Source organism: Telmatherina bonti (genome assembly GCF_933228915.1).
Source record: "Telmatherina bonti genome assembly, chromosome: 23".
Taxonomy (NCBI): domain Eukaryota; kingdom Metazoa; phylum Chordata; class Actinopteri; order Atheriniformes; family Telmatherinidae; genus Telmatherina; species Telmatherina bonti.
The window spans coordinates 9,782,274-9,809,826 of record NC_136632.1 but is presented as its reverse complement, the minus strand read 5'-3'; the positions used below and the strand labels follow the sequence as shown (position 1 = coordinate 9,809,826).

General features: G+C 40.2%; 1 protein-coding gene across 1 annotated transcript in view; it reads left to right on the top strand.

The window, feature by feature from the left end:
• The window catches only part of exoc4 (exocyst complex component 4), a 127,414-nt gene that overhangs the window by 68,648 nt on the left and 31,213 nt on the right, over positions 1 to 27,553 (top strand). The window contains exons 12-16 of the mRNA XM_079262877.1: positions 8,443 to 8,545; positions 9,223 to 9,339; positions 24,020 to 24,156; positions 24,890 to 25,045; positions 27,372 to 27,550. Coding sequence (XP_079119003.1) covers positions 8,443 to 8,545; positions 9,223 to 9,339; positions 24,020 to 24,156; positions 24,890 to 25,045; positions 27,372 to 27,550 — 692 coding nt within the window. The remainder of the gene's footprint in view (positions 1 to 8,442; positions 8,546 to 9,222; positions 9,340 to 24,019; positions 24,157 to 24,889; positions 25,046 to 27,371; positions 27,551 to 27,553) is intronic.

The window sequence follows — 27,553 nt, the reverse complement described above, 5'->3', positions numbered from 1 at the left end:
TTTGTTTTTACTTTTTCTGTAGGATAAACTTTTTACCATACACACAAACTCATAAAAACATGATTTATGATTGTGATTTATTTCTTTGCCACTTTAAAACTTCAGGCTTAGTGATTTTGTCACAGAGAAAAGGCAAACATCTTTGTAATCAGCATTGTAATAGAGGCTTGTCATTTTTCTGACACAGAAGAGAAATTAAGAAATCTCATTTGTTTGCTTGATACATTTTGTCTTGCATATTATAGGGTACACAACTCCAACTGGAAAACACAAAGTTTTTTCATTTCTTTGCCTGTTGGGTTCAGTTTCTACCTTATTGACACTGACGAGAGGGATTCTTAGCTGGAAGCACTAAATGGGATGCAGAAAAAGTCTGAAAGAAAGATGCTGGATGCTTCTGTTTGCATGCACATGCATCCACTTTGTGTCAATCTTCAGCAACTACAACAAGACGCTGGCACTCAGGATGCAGGAATGATATTTAGTCTGAGACTCACAGAAAGTTATTACTATAAGTCAAAAACTGTGTTTGAAAACCTTTTTCATTCAGTTGAAAATAGCTAAATTATCTTCATTCTGTGGTGAGTTCAAGCATAAAATCACAGAATCATAAGAAACAACACTAATACATCACATCATTTTACTCATCCATTATGATCTGTATGGAGGCTGTTTTTCTACGTGTGCCACATGAGTAAAGACCTTTTTTAAGGCTCTATTAATTCTGATGCTCAAAGTAAAGGTTCTGATTATGAAGCCCATTTGTACCTGCAGCTGTAAACATGTGGACGCACTCACCACTTCATTTGCATAAAGCATTTGCATATTGCTGTCTTTTTCTCTTTTCTTTTCTCACCCAAACATATGCTCATGTCCCGACACGGATTCACCACACACACAAGCGCTACCTCACGCACAGCAAATACATCGCGAGGATGCTGTAGGCCTTCAGCAGGGGAGGAGGGGAGAAGAGCAGTGTACAGAACAGCAGGGAGTCTGGCAGAGGCGTGGGCGGTGTGTGGGAAGACCATATGCATTTCATCAGGGACTGATGAAAACACACAATCGCACACTTAATCACACACGGTATTGTCACATAAGAAAAAAAAAAAAGGGAAGAAAACTGTTTTTGCATCTCGTTTTCTCCCTCTCTCTCTCTCTCAAACACACCCATGCAGCAAATCCTTTACAGGTTGCAGATGGTACACACCAACTGGAATCTTAATTCTTTCTCTAAACCTGTTTGTGATAAAGGGAAAAACATCCTCTTATCAACTGGTCATGCTGCTTGGACTGATTGAGAAAGCTGACACAGTGCCATCTTGTGGCGAATGTGTAAATGACTCGCTCAATACTCGGGGAGGGGGGATAGTCTGCAGTCTGTAAAGTTTCTGTCCTAAAGCAAGACATCATGTAGACAAAGTATTCAAGATCACACCAATAACCATACAGCATGGGATCGATCTTCATTCTTCCAACACTTCTATAGAGCAATGCAACCTCTTGTGTAAGACTTCATGCTCCCAGGTGTCACTTTATTAATGTAACAGCACCGTGGTTAATAATCACATTGTGTAACTGGAGTGTATATTATTCCCACAAAATCAATACTGAACATGCAGTCCGATAATGCTGAAAAGCTGCCTTTGCTACATTTATTGTCTGATCATGTAGAGTGAAAGGCCATGTTTGTTGTGCCATAAAACCCATAAAAGCATCCCCAACCATTAAAATCCCTTTATGAGTTAGAAATCCTCATCAACTTATTGGGTTGTTGTGCATTATGAAAGAACAATAAGCACTTAACTGTTTTGAATGTGGTGCATCGATGCACCATCTTGACGTGTGTGTGCGTGTATAAAAAATGGACAGATTTGACACTCATCTCAGATGCAGGTATGCACAGACACAGACACACACACACACACACACACACACACACACACACACAGCACTGGCTCTCTCTCTCTAAGCAGGCAGTAGCGTGCTTTGTCCTGTCCTTGGTGTGTGACAGAACGAGCCTTCCTCTCTGGGAGGCAAAATCAGAATTCACCGTAGCTGATAGATTCGTGCCTGAGGGGAATTCTGGGAGATTTAAAAAAAATGCTGAGTCCCTAATCGATCTCAGCACACTCTTATTCTGCTGTCTTTCTTGAATCTTCGTCTTTATCCCATTTCTCTTTCAGCATTATTATGCTGCGGCTGCAGATAGAGATGGATGATGGGATCCCTACTCTTTCCATTTAAAGAAGCTTTTGTTACCTTAGGTTTAGTTTCTAGTGGGAAATGAATTTAAAACGGTTGCTATCAAACATCTTCTCCCCTGCCTGTACTCATCTGACACCTGTTTTAGCAGTCTTCTAAAGAGTTCAAAGTTATGCTTTCGCTTTAGATAACACTGAGTTTGGCTGTTATCTATTTCACAGTAAGCATAAACACTATGGCTGTCTGAGTTGTTTTTTTTTTTTTTTTTTTTTTTTTTATCTTTTTTTTTTTTTTTTAAAATTTGCACACACACAGGGTGTGACATCTACAATTATCCAGCTTCAGACCCAAGGCGCTGACATCTGTTTTCTAATGACCGATAATTACTGGCTGTCAAGGACAATCATCAGCCGTTGCCTCTAAGAAACTGGCTTTAGTGTAGAGCAGCCTTGTTGGAACCAAACAAAGCTGAAACCATGTTTACTTCTTAATGTTATGATAGACCCACTGCTTACTCTGTCAGGGCATTCAGAAGACCTGCTGATTGGACAGATTTATTCCTTCATCAGAGGGCCTAAAGCTTCATGTTGCCAAGCATCTGCTCTGCTTTACTCTAATTGGACACTTTGAGTGTTTGAACATTATGTACCCTGCGTATTTTATTGTGATCATGTTAGAACAGCAATATTTATTACAGTCAGTGAATAAATACCAGCTCCATAGGTTGTTTCTTGTGTTGCCCTTGCAGTGATCTAATGCTAAAACCCCTCATGTTATCAAAACTTTATATTACGACCTTGTAATGTCTGGTGCTTTATTTTTGCTATTTTCCAGTCTGCAACTCTGAGAACTAAACTTGTAAGTTTATTAAGATCTTGACAGACTTGGACGAGTCCACAATGTGTTAGTACTGTTGTGTCTTTCCCCACTGCATCTCCTTAGCAGCTTGGTAAATGCTTCTACTGCATACAGCTGCCATATGGTTGACTGGTGTTTTGTTGTCTTCTTGCAATAAAACTGATGTTGCAAACATCACATCAGGTCCAGTAAGTATCAGAAAGGTATTGACTGGACACACTCTTGATATAGGAAATGCACTGTTAGGTAAAATGAGACTAATTATTGATCTTTTAATGGTTTTGTGTGCAAAGTTGAGTTTCTAACTTTGCAAATGCAAATGTACATTTGTTTTTAAGGAATAACGACCAAGGTTATAGGATACCTCTAGAAAATTATGTTGTTTTCTGTTTTGATGTATTTTGGCTCCTTATTTCTGAACAACTTATTATACTTAGTTGGACTGGAACGATACACTTTTGTTCAGATTCGATTCTGATTTTTTTTTTAGGTGAGATAGGTTGGAAGTAAGCTGTATGGTGCAGCAGCTCATGGTCACTGCTGAAAAAGCCAATGCAGTAATAAACTGTAGCCTTGAGACATCATGTGTGACTAGCTGTCATTCATGAGGGAGAGGTCAGTCTGTCTGTGTTTTTGTGTAGGAGGTTTGGCTCGGAGCATGAATCTGTAAATGGTCTTGTACAACCAGCAAAGATGGTTGTGCTCTGAGTTTCGAAGCAAGTTGATGGGTTTTGAATGAGCATACTTTTTAGTTTGTGTTTGCCTGTTTTATGCTATTTGTCATCATCATCATCATCAGGAGCTGTGTACATTACGGCACGCCATCAGCAAAATGTTTGGAGGATGTGTAATGATAATAAGATGGAGATTTTCTTTCAGGATCATTTGGAAATCTCATCTCTGCTTCACTTCTCATGTTTTGTTTTTTTTAAAAATCCATTTGTATTTTGCACAGGCTCACTGCTCTTTATCCAAATGACTCTCCAAATCCCCCTCCTCCAAAATAACATTGCTTGAATGAGATTGGACCACCTTTTTCCTTCAGAACGACCTTAATTCACAGTGGCATCGATTCAACAACCTGTTGGAAACAGATTTTGCTCCATATTAACATGATAACATCACAGTTGCTGCAGACTTGTCAGCTGAACATCCATGATGAGAATCTCCAGTTCCACAACGTCCCATGAATGCTCTACTGTATTGAGATGTGATGACTGTGGAGGCCGTTGAAGTAGAGTGAACTCATCGTCATGTTGAAGAAAGCAGTTGGAGATGATTTGAACTTTGTGACATGGTGCATTATCCTGCTGATTCTAACCATCAGAAGATGCTACACTGTGGACGTGGTCAATACTCAGACAGGCGGTGCTGTAAAAAGAACAAACAAAACATCTTCATAAATTAAGCGCCTAAAGTGTGTCAGAAAAATAGTTTGCACATCATTGATGTAAGCCGGAATGGATCCATCCTTTCACAATGTTTACTCCTAAATTTTTTAAATTAATAGTATTTACTGATTATACAAATATTTTCTACTCTGAAAACAGTTTATAAAGAGCAAGTTATTGCCATAAATAAGGAATTAGAAAAATAAAGAAAATGGATAAATGATAATAAATTGTCATTGAAAATAGGAATAACAGAGGTAATGGTCTTTGGTAATTATAAAAATAAAGATGATCTACACACACATATAGATCATGAAATGGTTAAATTTAGGGTTAAATGAAAAGAAATGAAATTTCTGAAGGTGATAGTAGATGATAAAATTAGTTGGAAGCCCCACATCAGACACATACAAAACAAAGTGGCACAGAATATCGCAATCAAAAATAAAATTAAGCTCCATTACAAGTCACTAAACAGTCCCTGTTCACTGATATTACCTAATTTAGAGTACTGTGTAGAGGTCTGGGGCAACAATCATAAAAAAAAAAACAACTTCACTCACTCTTAATGCTACAGAAAAGGGCAGACATTTTTATGCATGAAGCTGGTTGTTTGGATCATACATACTCTCTGTTCCTACACTCTAAGTTACTAAAACTCCCACGGTTAATTATCACACGGCACAGCTTATGTTTAAGGCCAGCAGGAACCTGGTACCACAGCATGTACAAAATCTTTTCAGTCAGAAACATGGGACCGTATAAAGTATGAGGGAACATGATATTCTAAAAGCACTTGGTGAGAAGCACCAGGAAGTTTTTGTGTGTCTGTTTGAGGGGTTAAACTGTGGACCGAGCTGGGAGACAAGTGTCCAAATGTCCACAACATTAAATCAGCATACAAAGACATGAGAATTGAGCAGTAGAGAAATGCTATAAGATGAAGACGTATTATATAAACTGAGTAGTCATATTACTAATATTGTTGGTGTAATTGTTGCTGATGTTGTTTTTAATATTATTATCTCTGCCAAGGAGGTTTTATGTTTTTACAGACATTAATCTGTTTGTTTGTCGGCTTGTCTGTTTCTGTTTAAGATAACTCAAAAAGTTATGGATGGATATTGATGAAATTTTCAGGAGTTGTTGGAAATGTGAAAAGGAAGACCAGATTTATTTTTGGTGCTGATCTGGATCACTGTTTGGATCCAGGAATTTTTTTTAAAGGCCTTGGTTTGCGCTCTCTGAGTGCTTCTCTAATTGTTAATATTACTGCATTACTCCATCATTGTAAGTGATTACTGTACAGATTATATTACATATTAAGGATAATAATATTATTCCCTATTTTCCCGGGTTACTATTGTTATTGTATTGCAATTGGGTTTCTATTGTTGCTCTAGATGTTGTCATTGTCATTGCGTTACTCCATAACTGGGGTGGAATTATATATGACTTTATGCTTTCATCTACTCCCTTTGGATTTTTTTTTTTTAAATGTTTTATTTCCTTTCTATTTATGTTTTTATATTTGTCATTATGTTCAAATAAACTTTCTAAATCCATTCCGAATTCTGACCTTACCATCTAGTTGCTGCTGTATAAATCGCGACTTATCAGTCCAGGCAACATTTTTTTTCAAACTTCTGTTTTCCAATTTCAATAAATCTGTCTGAATTATTGATTATTATTAGCTGAAGGAAGAAGTAGAACCAACTTTGGTCTTCTGCTGCTGTTATCGATCTGCTTCAATGTTTAACATGCGTTAGAAGATGCCATTCTGCATTTCCTGGTCCCAACCAGTGGCTGCTTAAGTTACTGTTGTCGTCCTATCATCTCCATCCAGTCTGGCCATTTTCCTCTCACTTCTGACATCACTGGGTATTTTGATCCAGACTTGTGCTGCTTACTGGATATTTCCTCTTTTCCAGACCATTCTCTGTAAACCCTAGTGATGAATGTGTGGAAAAATCTCAGCACATCAGCAATTTCTGAAATAGTTTCAAATATTCAAAAATTCAAATACACTTGAATCCCATTTTTTTCTTCAATCTGATGCTCAGCTAGAACTTCAGCAAGTCATCTGGACCACGTCTACATGCTTAAATACACTCAGCTGCTGCCATGTGATTGGCTCCTGGACTGTTTGCACGAACAAACAATTGAACAGGTAGACAGGTGAGGGTATGTGGTCACAGTCACCAAATCTTCCTAAAGATTGGCAATATTTGTTCTCTGACTGTTTAAGCACTAAAAGCAGAAGCAGTTTATCCTGGCGAGACTTCCTGGTGTCACCCCTGAGTTCACTGTACTGAAGAGAGGACCTACGACTCTGTGCCAGATGGCCTTCTGGATAGACAAAGCCATTTTACTGCCCCGTCCCTGCTGCATTACTCAAACGTTATCACCCCTGCCTACAAAAATCCATCTGTGCTCGCACACAAACTTAAAGATCCATCATTTTGACACTTGTATTGAAACAATGACAATAATGACAGCACACAATGGATCGCAGAACAACATTTAAACTGGCAACTTTCATCCTAAGATCGATTTCTAAAAATGAAGTTGTCAGCATTTCTTCTTTTTTCTTTCTCCTGAAAGAGGAGTGTGTGAACTGTGCTCTCTACATATTTATACTGATGAAAGCTGTAGCCGGCTGCTATTGTTTTGACGGTTTTAATGAGGCCACAGAAGAGTTTTTGCTACTTAACTTTCTGTTGTGGTTTCACTGGGAATCAATGAAGGATTAGGGATGAGTTTAGGTTCCTTGCTCACTATGTCTCTGTCTTGCTTTTTCTGGCACACAAGGGCGCACACGCAAACACACACACACGCACACACACACACACAAGCTGCCTTCACTTTTGCTGACTAATTGGGCACAAATGCTTCATATAGCGATCCTACAGTTTATATTTTTCATTTTGTTTTTCTATCTGCCTGCACACTCCCGTTTGTTTGTGCATGTCCATGCAATCTTAGCCGTAGCTAATCAATCAGCCGCCTGCTCTTATCTATATTCCTGCATTGACTATGTGTCTTATTTTGTCTGCACTGCAGCGTCCACCGCGTGTTACCAAAGCACAGAAACACGTTTCAAAGCTGTGGATTTCTTTTGCTTTTTAACAAATTGCTGTGTTCAATCAAATCTCCATCTTGAGCCATCTTTGCCGCCTCGCTCCTTTTTATTAAGTTCATCTTCCTTCCTCAGTTTTTCAAGATTTTGTCACAGAAGACGTTTTCCTTGTCTTTGCACAAGCGCTGTGTTTCTCTTCCCTGAAAGTTTAGGTCATACATTAAACGTCTCCCAGGTCAAAGAATTCTTCTGTGAGGACTTTGATTTATTTGTGCATTTATATGGACTGAACGCTTGAGAAAGCACTTACTCTTGCATGGTTTGCCCTGTGGTGTGTGTGAGACAAGGCCAGTGACCAGTGATTCACTGATAAATGACATGCGTATGCGCCTCTACAAACCCATACATAACTGTCTGACCCCTATCTGATACAACCAGACTCTAGTTTTCCAGAAGACTTCAGAGATACCCTGTAGCTCTTGTTGGGTTCTAGTATTACCAGAGTACATAGCTTCGCAGTTATTCTACCATTTATAGACTGACCTCATTTCTACTTTCCTTGACATTTTGCTCCACACATTTACTATTGTTGGCTCTCACATTTTAGTTAGCTAGTATAACTAAAGCCTCGCAATAACTACTAAGCAGCTCCACTGGAGCAGTTTTGTTTAACTGCCTTGCTCAATGGCACCTTGAGAGGCATTAGTGGCTCTCCAAAACAAGGCCCCCCTCAACAGAGCTTAACCCACCAAATGTTGTTCAGCATACAGAGCTACTGTGTTACTGGTCTCAAACCCAAGTGTCATTGCTCCCATGGTAACTTTTTCAATATTTGAGGTGCAAATCAGCCATTATTCACAGCCTATTTTATGCTGAATCCGATGTTTTTGTCTTGACTGTTTCCACCAGATTCATTCAGGAAATAGAGATGAACATGGGGCCAGGCCAGGCCAAGCAGTGTCAGCTGCGGGCATTCCTCACCTACTACATTAATGACCTCTTCCTCAACCAGGTTAGTTAAATGCCTAATGGATGCTTCAACTGACAAAGTACTATATCATCATGCTAAGCAAAGCCTAAATGAAATATTGCAGCTTTCCCAGAAAATACAACTCTTTATTTGTATATTATTATTTGTATATTATTATTTGTATATTATTATTTGTAAGTACATAAAAAATCAGAAGGTGGTTTAGATATTTTTTACCCCACATGTGTAATGTTGACCGCTGTTTATTTTGGAAAAACTGAAATAATTTCAAGCTTAATAAAAAATGCCAGTTAAAGAGCTGAGGCAGTTACTAAAAGCCAAATATTGCCATAACAGTTGTGTGTGACAGAAAAACAGATCAGCAAATACAATAAAGCATGCAGCATGGTTAAATTGCTCAAGTAATTGTTATACTCATGAACAGTAATGTTGATTTGTGTAAATATTGGTCACATTTAGTCTTGAGTTCAGTTTAAATTTAATAAGTAATGCAGGATTTCCCAGCATCCATCTGAAACTGAGCGGTATTCTTACACAAAACGTAGAAAACCATTCTGAATCACTGGTAAGACTAGTGAGACTGGTGAGAACGTAAACCCAACTATCCAGCTGATCACCCAGAGAAGATTGTTTTATTCTGGCTTGATTACCGGTAGCATAAAAAAACTGATTTAATCCCATCTTCTCTGAACCATCAGGTGCGGACAGAGATCAACAAGGAAATTGAGGCAGTGAGCAAGACAGCTGACCCTTTGAAAATTCTCGCCAGCGCTGACACCATGAAGCTGCTGGGTGTCCAGAGACCCCTCCTGCAGGTGAGAGAAATCCAGGGTGTTTAAAACACAAATTATACACTTCTCTTAATTAACATCTAGATAATATGTGGCAGTCATTGGAAGCAAATGACTGCCCTGAAATGACTATGAAGTTGAACAGCCTCATCAATACAAAGTGCTCTCAGAATTTCACAGCGTATTACATTTCGATTGGTCGTTCATTTTGCTCATGTTAATGACATTTTGTCCCTCAGTCATATAAGATTAAATCTAGCCGCGTTCACCAGTTTTGCCATTATTTTTCCTTTATTCAAACACAGGAGATCAAACTGTAATCTCTGCCGGTCTTAAACCATATAGTAACATAATTTCACACTCATGCACACACACACACATTCACATGTGATTTGTTAGAAAGGCTTAAAAAAAACAATGGCTGCTTCTTTATTTGACACAGTTTCCTCTTTTAGGTCTGTTTAATGGAGAATCGCAGTGTTGCTTTAACTCACCTTGTAGTTCTATGTGATCTCTGTTCAGGGACTCATCACTCACACACACACGCACGCACACACACACACTTTCTCGCAATCTCAATCCTCTCTGTTTCTTTCTGATATCGTTATGTCCACTCTTCCACTTATCTCCCAGGATCATAATTGCAGCTGAAATAGTTCTTTATCTTTTTCTGTGTTTGTGGTTGGTGCTAAGTGATGTTTACAGTATAGCATGTACACACACATACACACACTCAGCCCTTTGGGAGTGACCATTCTTGGCCATTTTCTTGCGGCTTAAAGTGGTTATGTTCATAGCAACACTGCATCGACACCCAAGCATATTCACTTTGATTTCATTTTGTTTATATCAGAGATGTCTTCCAATATGGTACAAACGATACACAACTGTAATGTCCGTTATAGTGGTCATGTTTCCTGTAGAAGCAACTAACCTACTTACATTTCATGAAAAGAAATAGTCCACCTCTTCTTACTGATTAAAGATCATTTCAGACCTCCATCTGTGAAATGCATGACGTTCTGTCAACAGAGGCAGATGTCATTTAGACTACTTAATATGAAAGGTGAAGAAAAAATGAGCACATAAATCACAAACTAAAGTGGTTCAGCTTAACATATAGGTGGAGGTGATTGTCATATTGATTGCAGAACATGCGCATGGTGATTTTGGTGGTCTTATTCGAAACGGGCTCGTGGCAGGTTGAGAATGCCAAAGTAAAGAGCCAGACAGTTGGCAGGATTTGTCTCAGATGTCAGTTCTTCTGGATGGAGCTCGGCTCTCTACGCCTTCATCGGTTCAAATGATTGTGTTCAGCAAGCATACATTTTGTGATGACTTTTTGACCGGCAGTGTCAGACAGAACGTGTCCGTCCCATCGAGGTTGTTTGTTTGTGTCGTGGTGTTTGTGTATTGTCTGCATGCGAGTGTTTCGCTGTGTGTTTGTTTCTGTCAGAGCCTCCCTGTCTGCTCTCTCACGAGGAGGGAACAGCAGTGGCAGTTCATTACAGACAGAGAGACCGTGGGCGCTCGGAGTTCAGCAGGGTTTGTTTATGGCCCAGGCCCCTCCTTAACGAGGAGTTCAGCATCTTGCTAATTATGCTGCTGTGGCTAATGAGCCTTTCTGCTGATCGTGGGGAGTGCAATAAAACATTCTTTTGTTTGGGCTTTTTGCCTGTTTTAATTGGACCGAATGAAAGAGCCTTCCATGCTCCCACGTTCAAGGGTCACAGCGGTATTTGTGTGTTTTAACACTTTTTCATGTGTGTATTGGAAGCCATATCAGTATGTTTGCCACCTGTGTGTTCTTCTGTTCTCGGTCGCCAATTTTTTTGGGGGGCGGGGGGCTTCCGCTGTTTGTCTTGATGGCCTTCAACCAGAGTGTCACAGTTACAACAAATTGCTCTCCTCAGTGTAGATTTTTTATATGCTTAGCTGCCATGAGAGCTTTCGAAAAGGGCTTTAATCCCCAAAGTAAAAACTAAATAGGTTTTTGAACTGTGTTTCAATAAAGTACGTAGTTCCAGGACAGTCTGAGTAGACAGGTGGTGAATCCACACATTTCCATGGCAACAATAGATTATTAAAATTTAATCTCATCTGTTTTTGCACTTGCATTGTGAGTGTTTAGTCCAATTGTTGGGGGGGGGGGGGGGGGGGGTTAATCCATTCACAGATTATGGAGACAAAATTCAAGTCCACATAACATAACATTCAATTTTAAAGTGAAGATAAATTTTCAATTTAGGTTAAAGTTAGGTCACTCCAATGAGTGTGGAGTAAGTCTACTAAAGCTGACTGCAGCTCAGCATTATGCCGTCACAATTCCAGTGTTCAGTGCCAGGTGTTATCAGAGACAGACTGTAGGAAAAGAATGGTTGACAGGAGGGAAAGAGTCTGATATTGCTACACCACATTAAACTCTCATACCACTTGGCTGCTGCCATATAAGGGAAACCATAGGGGATCGCATTTTATGGAGGCATATGCTCACTGCGGCCACTGAAGCACGTATAAATGTGTAATGGTATAAATTGAATGAAGATATTAGCATTTGTGGTTTTGTATTTTCTGAAATGAAAAAATGAAATGTACTGTAACACTACAGATGCATATGTCAGTGGGCACTAGTGGCACCTAACATTTGTGCTCACTGGACCAAGTGGCCAGTAGAGCAGAAAAAATGAGCAATGGGGAAAAAAAAGACTATATCTGAATAAAAATATTTCTTCTCTGAGTATTTCTCAACAGTATGGATTAACAAAAATGTAAGGGATATTTGTTGGGTTGGAAACAAAAACAAAACAAAATGATCAGTGATAAAGAGCAAAAAGTCTTCTTGGATGTTATAAACTAAAAAAAAAATGCCAATGAAAAGCCCTTTGCACACTTCCGACTGTCCAGCGATTTTGTGAGTTCTTTTTTTTTTCTTTTCAAATTGAGATAGATTTTCCTTCATACTTTTATCCAATAGATATGAAATTGACCAATCAGAGAAGGCATGTTGACTGATAGATCAGCGGTTGCGAGCTATGCAGGCATCACTTTGGCAGCTATTTCATTCAAAACTTTTATGATCATGGCCGTGCGTGTTTATTATTTCTTCTCTGTGTCTTAATACAAGCAGCTAGCTTGAGAATCTACTTTAGTCCGTCCTAAAGCAGCCATGGTCCAGGTTCAGCTCCTGGACTAAACAATCAAACTCCTCAAGTTGTCTCTTTTCTAGAACAGGGTGAACCCAGCGCCTCTGGTTGTCTTTTCTTTTGCAGCATCAGCACAGTATTGTAGTGGCTTGATGTGGAATCCACCTTGCAGGTTTACTTTAGTATTTTCATAATTTATTCACAATTTAGCATCACACTGATGATGATAATTTACCTCCAAATTATTGAAAATTTTGTCATTTATTCAAATCAGTCCTGGTGACATGACTGTTGGGTTGGCAGAGACTCATTTCTTCATCATCATTCAAGTAGAGTTTATGCTTAAAAAGCACTGAACCACAACTTGATTATCAAAAATTTAAGCTATCAACTCAAACAAGTGAAACTGGTAAAAGTAATTAAATCTTGTTCAAGTTACATGAACTTGATATGTTTTAGATTCAGACATGTTGAGATGATATGATTCAGTCTCGCCAGACTGCCTTAAATACACAAAACAATATTGCGAGATAATGCAAGATTATATGACATCACATGAGATGTGATGTCATATAATCTCAGTAAACTGTGGTTTCTGCTTGTTTTGCATCCACTTCTGTGATCAGATCTCGGAAAGTGAAGAGCAAAGGACCGCATGGTCTGAAACTGTAAAACGACAAGTCATCGTCTGGAAATAAAAGTTAAATTATTTGTGCAAAGTCATCACCAGGAGGTTGTTCTTTTTCAGTGATGTTTCTTCACACTGTGGTGGCAGTGACTCAGAAAGTAGGGAAGGAAGTGCAATTTAAAACTCACTTCACATCAGAAATCTGTGTGTGTCCATTGGCAAGACTCTTCAGCACCCTGCCTTGTTCGGTGTGGTCAGAGAGGACGAAGCTGCTCTTTGGCAGCCACATTTCTGGAGTCTGCCCGTGGCCAGCTTTTAATTACCATCCATGAATGTGGAGTAGATGAATAATGGGTTCAATAGAAAGTGCTTTGAGGGCCTTTTAAAAAAACAATAATGTCCAAAACTTTTTAAATATTATTGTAAAATGTAACGGATTGGTTCCAAATCAAGTGCATTAGTTGAAAAATCTACTAAATTCAGATGGCCTACACATTTTGAATTTGACAAAATAAGATAATGGATCGAATGGTTGTAAATAAGTTAAAACATCATTAATTATTGAAGCTAATTAGACTCATGTACATTTAGATGGAATAGCAGAAATGTCTAATGTTGAATAAAACAAATAACTCACTTTGTATTTTTTTCCCATGACTTCTTTAATTTTCATTCAGTTATTTCTTGGAGTGTGTTATTTGTAACACTTCTCCACTTCCTTTGACTGTTTATAGGACTGAAAATGTCCCCTTTATTGGTGATTTAAAAGGATGTTTCGTTCAAGAAGTGGATGAATAAAATTTAGATGGTACAACAGGGACCCTCACACGAACTTGCACACACAGTTGGCCTGGTTGGTACAACATAAAAGTGAAACGACCCAGATTACAGGAAACAAGAAGGGAAAGGAAATACCATTACACCACCATATAATCACATTGAAAAGTACTTGTTTGTTGTAGTATTAAAATATGAAATATTACAGGTTGAACCTTAAAAACTCACACATATACACAACAATCTTTAACTTGATCCCTGCTTCTTAAATAAACTATTTACACATGAATCAACTCTCTGGATATTAGTTTCTGACCCCAAGCTATGGGATATAGGATAAGCTTGGCCCTTGCCGACTTTTGCAACCCTCTGCGGCACGGATGGAATATTTATGAACACATTTCCATAACATTAACTTTTGGAGTGGACCTATGTTATATAATACATTTATATAAATTATCTGGCCTTTTGTCAGTCGTATCTCAGCTGCAGAAATGGACAAAGTGACTTTGCTGCATAAAAGTCAAGGTGAATGCTATGCCTTATGTTTACTTAAACAGTCTTTAATAAGACATGCACATGCGGTCTGGGCCTATAGGTTAATAAGTAGTAATGATATTGTCACCGATTTCCCTATCACTGGGTGCCAGTAGTGTCAAACGCAGTTTCTATCTATTATCTATATATTACATATTATTGATATGATTATGAGCCTGTCACCAACGATATATATTGTCCAGTAGGGGTGTGAGATAGGGGCTTTCAGTGGAAGTTTATAGTTCAGTAAGAAAGGTTAATGCCCATTCATATGTCTATGTGATAGCACACCCTGAGCTGATAAGTCCCCAGAGGATCACTGGTGTTAAAGACAAGAGGAAGGTAGCCAAGCATTGAGTGTGTGTCTTTTAATCCTTCCTTTTTTCTGGCTTTCTCTCCCTCTTGCTGTTTTGTTGCTCTATATCTTTCATCTGTTGTGACCGTAGTTATTCCCATTTTATTCTTGTATTTATTCCCTTTTCCCATGGACGAAACTCCAGTGGTATCACCCAAACACACACGCTGTTAACCCTGGCCACTCGATGCTATCTGTCCAGCCTTGTGTTGCCACTGATTGATTCATTTAATTAGAGTTAGATCGAGGGAAAATAGCGGGGAGTGGAACAGACGAATAAAACAGGCTAGGGAGGGTATGGTCACTCTGCTGGATAGCTCTGGAGATTGGCTCCATTAATCTTGGTAGAACACCACCCCACACATACACACATGTCCATTTCACACGCTGACTTTGTGACACACTACCATACAAGCATGTACACACAATGCACATGCAGCCACGCACAAGTGCAATGAAACAAACGCGCCAAAACGACAGCTAGGTGAACATATTTCCCTGCCCCTGAAGACAGTGGTTCTGATCCACCTACCTGCATGCTCATATGGTGTGTTGGTGTGCTTCTGAGAGTCTGAGCGCAAATGAATTGTTTGTATGCAGCCTCTTTGACTTCCAACAACCAGGGCCACATCATGAACCTAATTAGTGTACTACTTGCCCTCCAGCTTTAGCCCCTGCCTTTTTGTTTCTGCATGAAAGTATTACTATTGTCCATGCATTTGTTATCCATGTGTGCAGATGTTAGCCTGTTTTTGGGCGTTTGTATGTAAATGTACTCATTCTAGACCCAGATCCAGATTCATTTCATTAAGTGTCTGTCTAACTGCCAGGAAGCTTGCTAGATTGAAGCAATGCTCACCTGCCTATGGCCTGCTAATGATGTTGACCTTTTAAAATTCATATTCACATGTAGCTTTGTGAGAGAGGAGGGTGGAAAACAAGCACGCACGTGTTAATTGTGCATGCACACACACTTCCACTTGCAATGACTGTAATGACACTGACCTTTTGATTTGTGATGATGTGTGCAGGCACTGTTTATTTGTGGGGGGCTGATCGCCTCTTGTTGATTGGCTCCCTGCTGCCCCCACCCTCCCCAACACCTCTCATGCACACTGTGGAGACGGCAGTGGCTGAGAGTTCTTTTATTAAGGACGCTCTACGCTCCCAGCTTCTATCAGCAATCACGGTACAATAGACCTCTTAGCTGCATGTGCAGTGCTCTGTGATTGGGGCAAAAGTGGGGGTTGGAAGGAAGTTGGAAAGATGGTGTACTGCCCCCTCATACTGACAGATCACTGACTTTACCAGAGACATTTGCCAGGAGAATCAGCATGATGCCCATTTTAATTCAGTAAAACAGGCCTGTTCTTGGGAAAAGAAATAATCCAAATGTTTTCCCATTTTGTCCAAATTTATTCTGAAGCCTGAATCTACGTGATCCGTCACCAAACGACTGTTTCAGTTGATTCTTTTACAACCTGTAGGAATTATGAAGGAACAAGGCACGTTATAACCTCTTTTACCTGGAGCGTTTCTAGCTGCGCTCTAAATTAGTCTCTTCCATCTCCTCCTCCTCCACCAAATCATACAACGTTATGCTCACCATGATATCGTGGCACTCTTCTGAGATGATTTGATCTTCCTCATGTTGTCAACTCGGTAATGGAGCTTTGAAACAAGTGTAGAAGTCACTTTTTATTCTTTAACATAAAATAGCTCAAATCCTGGTAAATTCTGGATGTCATGGCAACGTTTCTGTTTTGCCTCGTTCTTCACTGCTTTAGGAGCAAACGTCCCCGACCACCCACCTTCACCCGGTTATCTCACACCAAACAAACGCACTCCTCAGGCTCACACCTTCAGCCTCCAGCCTGCCTTCGCCACCGAGATGTTTCCTTTCTTCGTTTTTCTGAAGCATGAAGCTGCGGTGCATTGTGTTTAGTTTTTTGACATGTATGCCAGTACTGTTCTATATCACAGGTACAACTGTTCACGTGTGCTTTAGTTTTTGTTTTATTTTTTAAGTGAAAGAGACTATGCTGAATTGAGCCAAGAAAGCAGCAGTTACAGCCTAAGGTACTGTAGTACAGGTTCATGCAGTGCTACAACACACAGTTTCTGTGTGCAGCAAGACATAATCATTTCCTGTTGAGTGAGTCGGTTAGAGGGAGAGAAGTTGAAATGTCAGTTCTATGACAAACATGCCCTTTGGTCTGAAGAAAAGAAGGTTTTGGCTGTGGGTGTATGATAAAAGTTGCAGCTTGAATTTTAAAGCGAGTTAGTGCTCAGAGTTTAACAAATGACTGTCTTTGTGTTGCTGCGAGCACATTCTTGTACATGTGTGTGTATTTGAGTTAATGCACTATCTACAAATGGGCCTAATGGGGCACAGAAAGGAACATACACCCCCTACAGAATGCATTAACTACATTATAATTTGCCTTTCAGTCTTGTGTCCAAACTTTTATTCACTCACACAAAGCACAGATGGCTTACTTCACTTCTCATGATAACTAATTTATTATAACTGACAATAAGTGGCGAATAATTATCTAAGATTGTGAGGACTTTCCTCTCACTTCTACCAGAAAGTAACAGGCTATGCCAGGTGTCGGGAAAGAAATGTGGGATCATAGTATAAGGAAGTTTGGGTCGTTATATAGATTTAAGTGTCAAATCTGAGCCTTATAGCTGTTCCCAGGACTGACATATGCAGACGCTCCATATTTCATCTCGCATTTGTTTTTGTGTGTGGGTGAGAATAGGGTATGTGTGATATAGAAGCCCATCTGTAATCGTTCAAGTGTGATATTGCTCTTCATCTCTCAATTAGAACACTTGCAAAGCCTAATGCAGTGTTTGCAATGAAAGAAAATGCTTGCTTTTAATAACTCAATTTTGTCCACCCAGAGGCAATATGCATGCATTTGTTTTACAGCAGCACGTTTATTTCGCCATATTATGACCATCAAAACTGCTTTTCATTTCTTTACTTCCTCAAGCCTGAAATGGATCATTAATTGATGAACAAATGCAATGAAATATAGCTTCTAGTTTTCTGGATTTGATCTAAAAACAGATAATGATGATGAGTTTCTGTTGCCAGAGGCTGATTGGCTCCACAGTACAAGCTTTTTGCTTGATATACAAAGTCCAACTGCATTATTGACAATTAGAAAAGAATAGTTCTCAAATTAATATAAAGAACCCTCTGTGACACATCTGTGAGAGCACAATGGGCTTTTTCTCAAGTTCCATCTTCGCTGAAGAGCAAGCTGTTTTCTGCATCATTAGCTGATTAAATTATGTCGATTTCACTAAAATCCTTTATGCCACCCAAACATCTATCCTTTGATTCTTTGTAGAGATTACAGCTGAATATTTGAAGCAACTTTTAAAGGCTGAGCAACAGACTGAGATTAAGTTAGATGGGATAAATTGTTAAATCTCCAACCTTCTTTTAAGATATAAAGCTGGGGTAGGTAATCTCGCTCAGAGACATTTTTTTTTTTTACACTGGGTGAAGCGAAGTATACTTTTTGTAATCATGAACAATAAGAAATATACAATAAGAAATATAGTTAGACTCCTCAGTTTACTGTAAATCTGTAAAAGCTCGGACCAGTCAAAACATTTGGGCCGAATTGAAGTGGTTTCAATTTCTTATATTATGTAAGCTGCTTCCCCCAGCTCCCCTCCTCCCCCTCCCGCAGCGCATACCTGATAGCCACACCCTGCATATAAACAGCGTGTTATGATGAAAATACAAAGCAGTGAAGAAACTTGGAAGGCAAACATGGCAGAGAAAATGCAGGAAGGATTTCCTGATCCAGCTCGGTTTATTTACTTCCTCTTGCTAAACAGCCGAGAAAGAGAAAACCATTGGTGGAAAAAGCTGCAAACTATAAAAGCACTTGGAGAGAGCAAACCTCCGCCAAGGCCTTTAAATAAATTCCTGGATCCAAACGGTGATCTGGATCATCACCAAAATGAAATCAGTTCATCCTTTTCACATTTCCAAAAACTCCTGAAAATGTAATTAAAATCCATCCAAAACTTTTTGAGTTATCTTGAATGGAAACAGATATACGCCGGTAAAAACATAACCTCCTTGGTGGAAGTGAAAAAATCCTTGGATCACGCAAGGAGCAAAACCAGAGGGGGAGGAGCCAAGACATGGTGCCACTTTCAGACCTTGCCAGCTCCTCAACATTACCTACCTCAGCTTTAAGGTGATCTCAGACTACAGGATTTGGTCCACCGATTTCAAAATAAACATAAAGTTTAGATAAAAATAAGGAATGCCCTTTAGGGTCACTGATCTCTCTAAATATAGTATATGGGTTACAATGCATGCTGCAGTTTATATTTAACCAGAGTTGACAGCATTTTATTGGTGACTTCAGTCACCAATAGCAGAACTGAGGTGTTTGAGTGTTTATGCACATGAGAAGATGGATCTGTGAGCAGTTTTGCCATCATTACATAATAAAATTAAGATGTCACAAAGTGAGAAAACATGAACTCGTTTTGAGCGTACACAGTGAAACACTAAGTTGTTCGAACTTAAACCAACTGGAATACACACCCGCTTACATACAAAGAAGCATGTGTTTTAGTTGAGTAGGCACAAGCAAGGAGGGGCATCCAGTGTGTGTCAGGGGAGTCTTTGTAGATTGGCCCCACACTGACGTTGATGAATGATCTGTCATGATGATGCCGCCCTCGTGTCCAGCTCCTTTTTACCCAATAGAGGGAGATTCTCCTGTGTAGAGGAGGGGAACAGGGAAAAGCTGAGGTTATCTCTGCCTGTGCTCCCAGAGGTGTGTGGGTGTGTGCAGATGTAAGCATGTACTGCTGAGTGTGTACTATTTTAGCAACCCATGGTCAACCATGTGAGTGGCATGGTAGAGGCATTACACGTGTCAATGATTTGGGGTCAGGGTGGGTGGGAAATGGCGCCGAGTGCGGGGTTAAACACTCTGACCTCAGCAGAACCTTGAGGGCCACCTCGCTATTTTAATGGGAAAAATCCATGATCCGTTTCCGGTTCAAACCTGAGGCCCTCATGTCTTCCCTCCTCAGGAAAGATATTACAGAAACCTCATGAAGCTGACATTTCCCCACAGCTTGTGATTGGTCAGCAAGCTAGGGTCGGTAAATACGCTTATTCTTTTGACCTTCCGTCTCTTTTGAGAAGATGGCCCATTTTGCCGTCATAATTCAGCAGCAACACTTGCAATCGTTCTTCTCCCGCTGCAGTACATTTGCGATGTTGTGCTTTTTACTCACTCCACCAAAGGAAATAACTACTTTTAGCACCAGCTCAGGGTGCTTTCTGTGGTGATGACCATGCATTAAGAGATTTTTCCGCTGAGGCGCCACTCTCGATGCCAGCCCAGCCTTGTTGCTGTCATTAAACCACTATTGCCACGGTCTTCATTTCACAGCAGCAGTTTACCCCAGCAAACTGTGAGATCCATTTGCGAAGCCCAAGTCTAATTTTCTGTGATGACTGTGTGGTTGTGTAGTAATGATCTAGAAGAGTGAAGGCAGAGTGCAACCGAGCATATTTTCAAGGTAATAAAATACTGGAGAGTAGAATTAAATAAGAAATGTGAGTGTTTTTCATATGATTCCACCGCATGTTGACCTTTAAGCTTGAAACATTGGAAAGAGAGCGGATGAGAGATGGAGAAGCCTCCACGATACTTCTCTATAACAGTCAAGTAAGATAGAGGAGATGTAGCAGAAGTCGCTTTCCCCAGCACTCTCACTCTCTCTGTCTAAGCCTTCCCTTTCTCAATCTGTCCCTTGATTACTTTTTAATGATTACTGCGGCCTAAGACGAATGGCTGTGTTAAATGAGCAAATTAGACAAGGGAGCTGAGTGCAAGAGCATTTGTTAGAGCAGGAGTAATGGATCGGGTATCCATTGTTTACTTTCTCCATTCACTGGCTCAGCTTGCTCCGTGTCCTTTAAGCCGGTACAGGAAGAGTGGAGGACATTATTACAACTCTTGTTGCACATCAACTCTTTGGCCACATCATAATAGTATCAGGATGTTGCTTACTCATATCTATATGGATTTGACATTTTTCCATTATTAATTTAAAAATTTAAAAATGAATCATCACATTTTTGGAAATGCCAGAAAGCATTTGATTGCGCAATTTTAAAAGTTAATCATCACTTTATGTCACATCAGTAACATCTTAATATTGGTTTTACTTTACCTGTTTACTTTACCATAACACTTTGCATTTTTACTGATTTAATGTAATAGTTTTTGCTGGTGGGATAGTCCATTCTAGCCAGAAAGATTGTTTCCAATGATACACTTAATTAATCCAGTTAAATACAGTAAAACCAGACAAGTTTATTTTTATTAAGTATAATGCAGCACTCCATGTGCAATGGCTTATGAAAAAGACATTCATTTCAGTCACACATTTCTGACCCTAAAATCAGACTGCTCAGGAAAAGGCAAAGACAAAGTTGCAAACGTTATTATTATTACACAGTTACCATAGTTGCTGTAGCAGAACTTGATGCAGAGAGAGTTTTAAAGTACCGTCAGCCCACAGAAGATGTGGAAATACACAGAACACAATAATTAACAATGACTTAAATCCTGTATTTGATTTTATGAGTTAACATGCCATATGCCGAAACAGAGAACTCAATGATAATATACGCACATTTAATTACAGAAGCGCTTGCAAACCAAGCAGAAGCCACAGTTTACTGCAGTGTAGCATCACCTGTTCTTTTAAGAGCGTTCTGCAAATGTTTGGAAACAGAGGAAACCAAACTGATGCATCTCTGCCAGTCTGGTCAGGTGGTTAGTGTGGTTTTAATTGTTTGCCAACAAGATAATGAGATATTTTTTTTAATGAATAATGACTGAAAATAGAAATAAAATGATACTTTTACCAGAGTTGGAGCATTGCTCAGCATAGCAGTTACAGGATATGTCCTTGATTCTTGTACTGCCCTGCTGTTGTTTGGTGTTGTCATGCTGAGATAAACTAGAACGTCCCTGAGGAGGACATGTGGTCGCACATGTTCCTTAAAAACCTTTGTTGGCCTTTTGCAGATGAGTAAAACACCTAAAACTGACTGTTTCACAGGTAAATGATCATCAATGCTGACTTTGTAAGTTTGACAATCTGAATGACCCCTCTCATTTAACAAATGGAACATGTGAAGATATTTTGCATCTTGTTCATATGTAGGTTGTTGATGCGAGGTAGTTTTAAGTTGCATTTGAAGATGCTGTAAGAAACCGTGTCCTCAGCCTATGCGGTGATTACAGAACGCTGTCTGTCTTCCTGCTTAATGCAGCGCTGAGCACCAAGATTCAGCCATCTTTGATGTGCATTTAGAGCATGTGATAAAAAAAAAAAATGAAACCCCTTTTTTTTCCCCTCTCTCTCTCTCTTTTTTCTCTGCTTCAAAGAAGTCTTGATGTGCATAAATGGAAATGGAGACAAACTTTGCATATTGCATCTGACCTGCCAGAGATTAAAGTGGCAAGTCTCAGCAGCAGTTCTAGATCTAAAGCAGCACACAGGAAACTTTCGTGGTTGACTGGGGTCTGCACAAGTCCAGTAACATCTGGCATCCTTCCAGAAATTAAACCTAGAAATCCTGAGTCTCAGTCCAACGTTTATGGAAATAAATGAAAAAAAAATGCATTTTATAGAGCATGTGTTGTGTTTTTTTTAATAAGCATTTGCTTTACTTGTGATAGCTGCTGCATTGACTTTACTAACAGCCAGTCCCCCTGCAGGGTCTGTGTGATTCCTCCCACCCTGGCAGGATGACAGAAAGTCAGGCATGGGCAGTAAAGGCTGCTCCCTTGGCAGGGACAGGGCCTGTGTGAGCAGTCCATGAATTTGGGCACAGCTATGGATCATTACATCCCTCAGTGGAATGGCTGGTGTGTGTATGTGTGCACACGCTTCCCTTCTTCTGACAGAATGAATGAGCTATTAATATTAATATCATTGTATCACTTTGGGGGTGCCTCCATATTTTTGGACGGTCAATTACAGTCACCACTGCCCCCTACAGTCTCTGTCGCTGCTTAGTCTTTGCTACTAGTTAATAGCTTTTAATATAATGGAACTACTTTAAGATGTATTATTAATACCAGAATAATAGAGATGATGTACTGTACAAAAATTTGAACATGTTAGTTCTGCTTTTAGGAGATTTATTAACTTTTTTATTACAGGTGGGCACACTTTCAAGCTTATGCAGTAATGTTTAATCTGGTTTTCGATCATCTTCTTGTTTGCGCTGCTGTTGTATTTAGTTTTTGCTTTTGGTTGAGATTAAAAATCAGCTCCTTTTACCGAGTACTCCAGGTTATTTCCATTTACTTAATCTCCCAGAAACCCATTCAGTTTTCCATTTCCTGCCTAAACAGTGGAACTCCACAGTAAATTCATATCGCTAGATGAGGGGTCCAAGAAGAAATTAAAGATCATATTCCCTTGTGCAGGTGTGAAGGATTGCCCTGCAACTGCATTGCTCTTGCAGTTAATGCCATTTCCAGTGTGAGTGCTGCAGCAGCGCTATCACCAGACTAATAGCAAGTTATCGGAGATGTAGGATAGATTGGTTAAGTGCAAGGAACTGGCAAACTGGAAGATTTTGAGCTGTAATCTCATTTAACAGCTTTTGAATTGCTCAAAGGTGTGTGTTTTTAAGGGTTTGCTCACTGTGTGTATGCCGGAGCGTGTTTGGGGATATGAAACTGCTCTGCTGTTCCCGGGCCAGCTATTAGTCACACAGGAGCGGCTAATCTGTAATGGCTGCTGTCACAGCCCTGCCGTGGCTCCTGGTGATGGGCGCACCGTGACAAATGCGCACACACTCACTTTGAGGTTGAGAACACACACAGCACAGAAGTTCAAAACAGGCAAAAAATGTGCACTCACACTGATTCACTCACACACAAAGAATCATCCATTCGCCTAATAGCGTTAAGACTTCTGACAAGTTCTGCAGCAATAGTCATCACTCCAGGCGCAGGTGACATGTAGAGAAGTAGGATCCATCCCATTCCACCAGCATGACTACAGACTGGATCTGACCTGACACCAGTGTAGAATCTAGTTCACCCTTTCCCTCTGTGTTTGAGACTTTTTTTTTTCTCTTCTTAAAGTTAAAGTAAAGATGCTGAAATCTCAAAACACACCCAGCCAATCATCATTGCTCTGTTTTGTTTTTTCCCCATCTCCCATTAGAGCACTGTGGTTGTGGAGAAATCTATCCAGGACCTAATGAGCCTGATGCAGGACCTGAGTGCCTACTCTAACCAGTTCCTAGAGATGGTCTGCGACAAACTCAAAGAATACAAGGAAATCTGCAACACAGCCTACAGGTAAAAGAAAGAAAAATCTGTCTCAATCATGGTACTTTTTCTTTTTTAGTGTAGCTCTTACTGCACTTTAAAAACACACAAGCATGTGCGTTTTGGCTGTGAAGTGCTGTCCATATGTGCTACCCTGGGACCAGCTAACACCTGGCCAGGTAAAAGGAGGCCTAACGAATGTGGAAGGATGAAAGAAAGAGGGCAGGAGATGTAAGATAGGACTGACAGACTGCTGGGAGTCCATCTGGACTGTATCACAGGTCACACTCAGCCTCACTGGGACCTTCGAGCAATAAAGACAAGATCAGCACAGGTTGCCAGAATTTATGTGTGTGTGTTTGTTTATGCACCAGGATGTTTGCGTTTCTGTGTGCATTTGAACATGGGGGAGTCTCTTATGGCCTCACCGAGTCAGTATCCGTATGTGCATGTGCATCCCTGAGGTGTTCCTGTGTGTGCAGAGCATTAGCATCATGCTAATTAGCAAACCAAGCAGTTTGTACAAACCAGGCACATGCAAATGAAGCAGACGCATGCTTCCGTTCTTCCATAGCTTTTCTAGTTTTATAAATATATTTTCTTTATATCAGTACAGAAGCTTGTGAGTCACATGTTTAATAACTAAATAAAGCTGCTAGACAGATTGAGCATTAGTACTGACCAGTCTGAATGGTCTTTAAGGCTAAAGTTCTATATAGTATAACTTATTTAAGCATGTCTGTATTAATGTCTGCACCCTTAGGGGTATAGTCCAGTGTGAGGAGAAGCTGACCATTAGTGCTTCCTGGTCTAAAGATGAGGACATCAGTCGGTTGCTCCAGTCCCTCCCAAACTGGGCAAATATGGCACAACCCAGACAGGCCCGGCAGAAGAGGGAGGATGAGGAGGACTTCACAAGGTAAACACAGAGCACAGCTTGGTGCACATAGTGCCTACACTCATTCATTCACACATTTCTTTCATTTATCTATTTACTTTTGGGGTACCTCAAACAAATATGTGGTGATGTATTTTGTGCCTTGTCTAGGGGGGTGAAAGACAACATGAAAATAACCGTTGTTCTTCAGGTCTTAAGATGCTATGAAGACATCCAGCTTGAAAGTAAAAAAAATATCACTTTGAGTTGTTGGTAATCGTGAAGGTTAGATTGAGTTCATAGTAACTCGAGGTTGGGTTAGTGCCAAATAACAACAGAAATCTCAGATCAATCGAGAAGAAAAGGTACAAGCATATACCATCCATCCATCCATCCATTCTCTTAACCGCTTAGTCCAATTAAGGGAAGCTGTAACCAATTCCAGCAATGATTGGACGAGAGGCAGGGTACACCCTGGACAGGTCACCAGTTCATCACAGCACCACACAGAGAGACAAACAACCATTCATGCTTAAACTCCCTCCCAGGAACAATTTAGACTAACCAATTAACCTAACATGTATGTCTTTTGACAGTGGGAGGAATACATGGGAACATCCAAACACCACACAGAAAAGCCCCTGTCCAAACCTCTGCCAGCCGAAGCTTGAACCGGCAACCTTATTGCTTTGAGGCCACTGTGTTGACCATAATCCCACCGGGCAGCCTATACCAAGCATTATCAGAAAGAATACAACAATTTACCTCCCTAATCTAGCAAAAAGAGGTGAAAAGCAATCAAAAGAAAATTTCAGCCCAACTTCAGGCGACCAAAGTGTCAAGCTACATTGAGCATCTCGTGTGTTTCTGAACGTTTGGACGGTTGATAGTAGAAGGGCCTGAGTGGCTCTCCTTACATCATATCAGGTCTTTATAGGTGGTCTGTCCTCCAGGAGCCAATCATCTGGGAGCAGCTCAAGATTGAACCAATCACAGCCCAGCACCTCCACACTAATATTTGCATAAGTTACAGTCTTACCATCAACAATCATGACTCACATATTTACACACAGCCACACACACACACCATCCCTCCCTCCTGTTTTTATTATGCAACTCTCTTGTTGACCGAGGAGCGTCTCTAAAAGAAGTAATGATTGCTCTTTTAAACTTACTTTATCTTAAGAATAGAGGAAATGAGGGAAGAACGAAATAGGAAAGTATGAGGAGAGCAGATGGAGGTGGAGGGGGGTGGGTATGTAGGGGGGGTCAGTCTTATCGAAATTGCCTTTGAATGTGCTTCCTCTTCGGGGAACACTGAAGCTCATCGGAGCGGAATAGAAAGTAAATAAATAAATTGGTTACGTGGCCAAAGAAAGCCAATCTGCTGTGGGCACTGTCTCTGCCTCGCTCACTCTTGCTCTCTTTTTTTTATTCATTTATTCTTTTTCGACACACATGCAGCGGGTACACAGATAGCAAGAAGAAGAGCAGAAGGCTGTTTGATTTAAGAGCAAAATATGTTGTCATCAGTGTTAAACAGGGATAAACTTCTGCACAACTCACAACCTGGTGTTTAAGTAAAGCCTCATTAATAAGATACACGTGCCTCTGGGTGTGTGTGTGTGTGTGTGTGTGCGCATTTTCTGTCTTTTCCCCCCTTTTTTCTTTTACCCATCTGTTACTAAAAGCATTTTGATTGACATCCTGTTGACTCTGGACATCCATCCATGCATCATGTGGTTTCAGCACCATCCTGTTGATCTTTACACTGCACTGTAGCACTGTATCCTTCCATAACAGCATACATTTCTCTTTTTTTCTTCCCTAAATATTCTTTCACCAGTCGATGAACTGATAAGTAATAACTCCAGCATCAGCTGATCATTTTCTTTTTCTTTTCCCAGCATTTTTGTGTCCTATATTTCATCTGCCCAGCTCTATCGTTCCTTGCATCCATCTTATTATCAACCTTGTATCCCTCTTACTTTCCTTCACTATGTGTCACTGCAAAGGTCGAAGCAATCATTCAGGCCTAAATCCCTGAGCACATGAGCATGGGATTATTATCAATGTCAAGATGAATAGGGTGTATTCACTTCCCTCCCTTTTAGCTATCCATTGTTTCAGCTTTGGGAAATCATCTTCTTTTATTGCTTTTCTATCAGATGCTCACTTCCTATGCAAACACCATTTTCCAGCTCAAGCTGGAATTTCTGAAAAGAACTTTCAACCAGTTGAAGGGTCTTGAAATCCTCATAGTGCCGAGCTGTGTTACTGTGTCTGTGTTTCTTGTATTACTTACACTGATAGCAGAGAACTTTATGCAGATGTGTCATTCTAACCATGCAAACTCCTCATCATTCAGGGCTGCTTTTGCAAAAGAGTCAGAAGTGCTGACTGGGAACCTGGGCGACAAGTTAATCCCTCAGAACGAGATCCTCCGTGACGTCAGTGACCTGAAGGCTCTGGCCAACCTTCAGGAGAGTATGGAGTGGCTTGCCGCTCGCCTGAAGACGTTCTTTGCCAGCCTGCCTCAAGCCTCTTGTG